Here is a 5,627-nt window from a genome sequence, read left to right on the forward strand (position 1 = left end):
CACATTGTTGTGAGAGACTATTCTATGTATCTTGACCAAGGAAAAAACTAGCAACCAACCCAATCTAGCTGGGCAAGTTCTCTTAGTGTAGTATTTCCTTTAACACATTGAAGAGCTATTGCAAATCTGGGGGTTAACTCTACAAAAAAGCACTCACCCCATCACGATCAATCACATCTCACTCTCTCTTTCCCATGTATTTGCTAGCACTTGGATTATCAAACCCCAAAGAACAACATGGTTTTTATATTCCAAGTAAATTCCACATTGGTTCATATGCAAAAATGAAGTCCATACAAGATGGAAAATGTAAGCATTTTCGTCCCTTTTGCAGCTTCATGAAGACACCACAAGAAGTGGTCAAAGTTAGAAATGTACACATACTGGAATCAGTGAGATCATGGTGGGGGTTTCGATTGGTAACAGAAGCAAGACAGTTGTTTGCAGCAATAGGGCACAGTCAGTGTAGAAGCGATGTAAGTTAACATACATGAGCCGTAGAGAATTATGTCGAGGCTTCCTTCAATGATTGGAGCCAAGTGACGACTGAATACGGTTGGTAAGGTTAGGTTTAACAAATTTTTCACAAGAAAAAGGCTAACTTCTCATACACAGTTCTCACCTCAGAAAAAAATAGAAGCTTTGCCATGGGGCATACAGCCTCAAATGACTTGTTTCTCTCTCAGTCAAAGTGCCATAAGAGCCTGTTTCCATACCTGGGAAAATTCCCAGAACATGCCCAAAAAGACTCTCCCTCAGATACTCAGGGACAGTGCTGGAGTTGACAGGCTTGATAAAAAGGTTATTTACCTGCATGCCAGGCCAAGAGAGGATTCAGACTCTAGCTTTATTGTCTTACTACCAGCAGTGGCTCAGGGAAACCCTATTCCCCTACATATCATGCCAAATCAAGCATGTTACTCTGGCACTGCTGTACTATCAGCAGGGTGAATTATCATGGACACCTGGAATGCTAATTTTGCAGAAGCAAATCACACTCTGTACAACTCCAAGGTTGGTGTTTGCTATGGCTCTGTTTAGCCGTTTAGCCATACATCCAAAACAAGCAGATAACAAGGCCATTATAACCTAGTACTAAGGTGCACTGCCATCCAAGAAGCAGGTTGATCAAAGCTTGACATCAGGCAAGCAATGATTATGAGAAAACAAACCCAAATGACAACAGGCTCACTCAAGTGTATAGATTTGCTAACTAAAAGATCCAAGAAGCAGGTTGATCAGAGCTTGACATCAGGTAAGCAATGATTATGAGAAAACAAACCCAAATGACAACAGGCTCACTCAAGTAAATACATTCCCCGACGCCTTCTCTACTTTTCCACTTGGCCCTTGGGACTAGGGAGCTTCAAGACAACTATCAACAATTCAGCTCATGAATTTTTTGTGAAAAATATCCACAATTAAGTTCATGACTTTTGTGAAAAGTGTGTTTAAAAAACCGATTTCTAAAGGTGTGAAAAGTTTTTTAAAAAAACTGATTTCTAAAGCTAAGGTCCTCAACAAAAAGTTCATCAACCGGTGAGGCTCTCATTAACACAAGTCACCAGGAATAAAAACAGAAAACCTTGTACAACCACAAAGGCACCTGCATTTCACAGCAGACACACATACATTCAGAAGTTAAAGCATGCATGCATTCCAGAACCACCCATGCATTCAGAAGGCGTGCATACAGAACATAAATCAGTAGTTTCTTCAGGCTTCAACCTTGATAGCTCACAGTTCAAGATAAGGTAGTGCTGCTCAGACCCAAAGAACACACAGAAAGTTACCAACACAGCTGACAAGAGCTGGTTCTCTCTCTCTCTCTCTCTCTCTCTCTCTCTCTCTCACACACACACACACACACACAAAAGAAGAGCAAGAAAGAAACCTCAAATCTACTTACATCACCTTATATTGGACACAGAAACAAAAGATCTACCCAAAAGCATGGCGCACAGCGGCTGCATTCAGCAGTTTAAGTATAGGAAATTAAATTTGCCGAGTTAAAGACAACCTTAATTACTCACTGATGCTCCACCAAACAAAAGAATGGAACTCACCTGTCATCGGTCGTGCACACCTTATCCCAACAGCTTTTAAAGCTCTGAGGCCAGCATGTGAGAGCTGATAGATTGAATAGATCCTTGTGCACCCTGCCTGCTGTTGGCCCAGGATAGAAAATTGACTTACAACGAAAGAGAGTTCTCTACCATCTACGAGCTTGTCAAGAATTAGAAAACTCTCCACCTCTTAAGATAACCTTGTCAAACTTAACCCGCTGATTGCTCCTCTCTGATCATACCCAATGGCCACAACAGTTTTTTGGCCAACTAAACGTTGCTGCAAGGCCCAAGTGGCTGCTAAAAAGCAAAGCTGAGATCCCATTGTCCGAGCAGGAAAAAAGACATGAGCCTGAAGCCCACATAAGTGCCAAGAGAGTAAGAAAAAAAGACTTGGAGAAAAGTGATGTGCTTGAGTACCACGGAAATGCCCTGAGAGCAAGAAAGAAAAGGAAATGATGGAAAACGAAACGGAGGAAGGTAGAGGGGGAGGGGGAGGGGGAGGGGGAGGACAGAGAATTCTCAACCCATCTTGCCTGCACATGACAATAACACCTTTCCACCCCATACCTATGCTGTATTATAACTGCCATTATAGCCTGCCTGCTGGTTGGAATAGCTAGCACTATAGTAGGCGCCCCCATCCCCATTTTTGGCTTCACTCTGGTAGTTACTCTGGCTGCCATCCTGCACGTAGGGTGTGTAAACATGCTGGTTTGGATCTTGGAAATTGGGAGCACTCCCATAGTAGGGAACACTTTGCTGTTGCTGAGACTGCTCTTGGGTATAATGGGCTGCACTGGTTTCGTTCTTGGCATAGCCACCATCGACTGAATAGTTAGCCGTCCAAGGAGCTGTCTGGTTAGCCTGCACATAACCCTGAGTAGGTATGGTAGACGGTATGGGGGTGGCAGGATTGGTCTCTGGATTCCAATAATTGTAGTTAGTAGAATACCCATTGGTATTATCTTGTGCAGTTCCATAAGAGTTCATATTCGCTCCTGCCATTGAATATGGATTCAAGCTTGCAGAAGCAACAGGAAGAGAACCACCTGTGCTCGCATAGCTTACTGGTGCCCCATAAGGAGCAGTCAAAGGAGCCGGAATCAGCATGCTTGGATCAGAATAGACTGTTGGAGCTTCCACAGTGGAGGTGTTGTAATTAGGGCCTCCAGAGAATGCTTGGAGCTCTGCCAACAATTAATCCAAAGCACATTTCACTAAGAATTCACCCAAACCTAGAGTGATAACACAAGTCAGCTGCAAGAAAAACTAAAAATTTAAAAAAAAAACAGGTTCCATCCAATGAAATGTTTGCCACAGCATTCAACTGCTGCCTAACCTGGCCCACACATTAGCGGAAACCCTCTTACCTGACCTACTTGATGTCTTGCCAAATAGGCCACAGCAGACAATATTTCCCACTGCCTGGCCCACAGATAAGTGGTAGCCCTGTAATGCCTCTTGGCCCACTCTTACGCCATTGGAACCAGGTCTCTTGAGTACCTTCTCTGATAATGTTCCCTGCCCCCAATCTAATTTCATCTCTACACTCTCATGGGCCAAAGCCTCAAGCGTTCATCTCCATGTGCAATCTCTCAACCTTCTTGTCAATACTAAGAATGGCACCCATATTGCCAGTGCATCTTACAAATTGCCCATATGCAAGCCCTGGACCTTCTTGACAAGGGCCATGGCCAGAGAAAAGTACCCCTTCCCACAATATGCATTCCCTCAATAGTCAAGTCAGTCAGGCACAAGAACCATGGCCCAAGAACAGTACCGCTTTGCAAAATATGCCATTAGAATCATAGAAGGAAAAAAATAGACAAGATATACCCACTAAACATTAAAACAATACCTGCTTGGCCATGAGCAAAGTGGCATTTATCTCCATAGATGCAGGGCTCCCCTTTCTCCCATCTGGTGCAAATGCGAGTCTTGTAGTTGGACCTTGCAGGGGTATTAGCGATGCCAGCACCAGGTGAGGGCTCCATTACGGGAGCCGCCCCTCTCTGAGCATCCTCACTACCGTGAGAGAAAGTGCACCGATCTCCATAAGGGCAGTTCCCATCAACGAAGTACCGGCAAGGCTTGTTACTCCTCCTCTGTGGTTCTGCACTTCTTCCTGCACCCCCCACGTTGAATGCGCCTACACCCTGCTTCACTATCTCCTCCCATCCAGGCGGTGGTTTTCTGAGATCCTCCAAACCATGGGCAAAATGGCACCGCTCGTTGAAGGTGCAGGATCCAAGCTTAAACTTGGTGCAAAGCTTCGTCTTGTAGAACAAGGCGCCTGTACCCGAACCCTTTGCAGACCCGGGCGCAAAGCTGCCATAGCCCCGATCCCCACCTTGCATGTTGCTGCTACAGCCAAGATTCTGCTGGCCAGCACCATACCCTCCTAACGTGGATCGGCTGTAGCTAAGACCCGGGGGACCCTCGCCATAGCTAGCAACCGAGCCGTCTCCATAGCCAGAAATAGGACCGTCTCCCTGAATTTGCCCCACATCGACCCTTGATTTCTTGTAAGGGGGCTCCGAGGCTGCAGTGGGGGGCCTTTTCTCTGAGTTTCCGTCCTGCGTTGCAACAGAAGCTTGGCCTGGCGGGGCATCGCTCCATCTTGAAGCCCTAGGGTTTACAGACGAATCCATTGCCCCCTTCTCTCTCACTCACTCTCTCCAAGGAAGCCCGTTCGACACTAATGCCCCTTACTGTAGCATTGTTTCATACTGTGCAAACCCTGTCCGGACACACACAACAAATTACAAGAGTAAAGGTCGTTATATATATCTATCTATTCATTTGTCTACCTTTTATTAAGGCCACGAGAAAAGGATTTTTGGATTTTTGAAATTTGAAATGAAGGTATATTTTTTTATGCTAGGTTCACGCTTGGGAAAGTATTTTTTGTTGTATGGCCTAGTGAGAGTCACATATATATAAGACTTGACGCACATGAAGAAGGAGTATTAATAAACAAAGTGCATTAAAAGGAAGCGCATTACCGCATTCATGTAGACCAAGTGATGAAAGGGAGCCTTTCTTTACCTTTTTCCATCCCATTGAATGATTGTACTTATGAGGAGGTGGTATTAATGCTGAACAATCTTAACTGTGACTCATTAAGTTCACTTACTAAGTGAATAGTGATAACATAGTGTGACTGTGTGTTAACAATGAAGCTAGCTCTAGAAATAATGCATGATTCATTTTGAAAACTCTAGCACAAAGATGTGGCAAGACAAGTACACCTATAATTTTTTGAGCAAAACTCCCTCGTACAAGAAGAGTGTAGCGACTGCTCAACACCATTTGATATTCCAACAATTCTCTACAACTTGAAAATAATATGCTCGTTAGACATGCAAACAATAGGATTGTTAGGAGCTAGAAACCTGAGTGTCACTGGGCTAGGACATGCTCGTTGGTCTCTAGACTTTGATGCGATTATGACACCTGGAGCATTCGTGCCTTGGGAATGGTATGGCCATGAGAAACGTCTCATGTCGATCTAGGATGTGAGACTTTGGAGCTCCTTGCCAGACGGTAGCATAAGTT

At 44.5% G+C, this 5,627-nt stretch overlaps 1 protein-coding gene across 1 annotated transcript; it reads right to left on the minus strand.

Annotated features, from left to right (window-relative positions):
- Positions 1 to 220: 220 nt before the first annotated feature.
- Positions 221 to 4,821, minus strand: LOC147604541 (uncharacterized). The gene is made up of 2 exons (XM_086794547.1): positions 3,928 to 4,821; positions 221 to 3,256 (listed from the first exon to the last, which is right to left on the minus strand). The coding sequence occupies exons 1-2, from the start codon at positions 4,718 to 4,720 to the stop codon at positions 2,637 to 2,639; spliced, it is 1,413 nt and encodes a 470-aa protein (XP_086650673.1). The 5' UTR covers positions 4,721 to 4,821; the 3' UTR covers positions 221 to 2,636.
- Between the last annotated feature and the right edge of the window lie 806 nt (positions 4,822 to 5,627).

The sequence above is a fragment of the Cibotium barometz genome, chromosome 61, assembly GCF_041138505.1.
Source record: "Cibotium barometz isolate CiBa-2024 chromosome 61, ASM4113850v1, whole genome shotgun sequence".
NCBI lineage: Eukaryota > Viridiplantae > Streptophyta > Polypodiopsida > Cyatheales > Cibotiaceae > Cibotium > Cibotium barometz.

What these genes read in the sequence shown, in the direction of transcription:
- LOC147604541 (XM_086794547.1), bottom strand. Translation starts at nt 4,720, where the DNA reads ATGGATTCGTCTGTAAACCCTAGGGCTTCAAGATGGAGCGATGCCCCG. An exon ending in CTTTGCTCATGGCCAAGCAG is followed by an intron (nt 3,257 to 3,927) that starts GTATTGTTTTAA and finishes AATTGTTGGCAG; the next exon opens with AGCTCCAAGCATTCTCTGGA.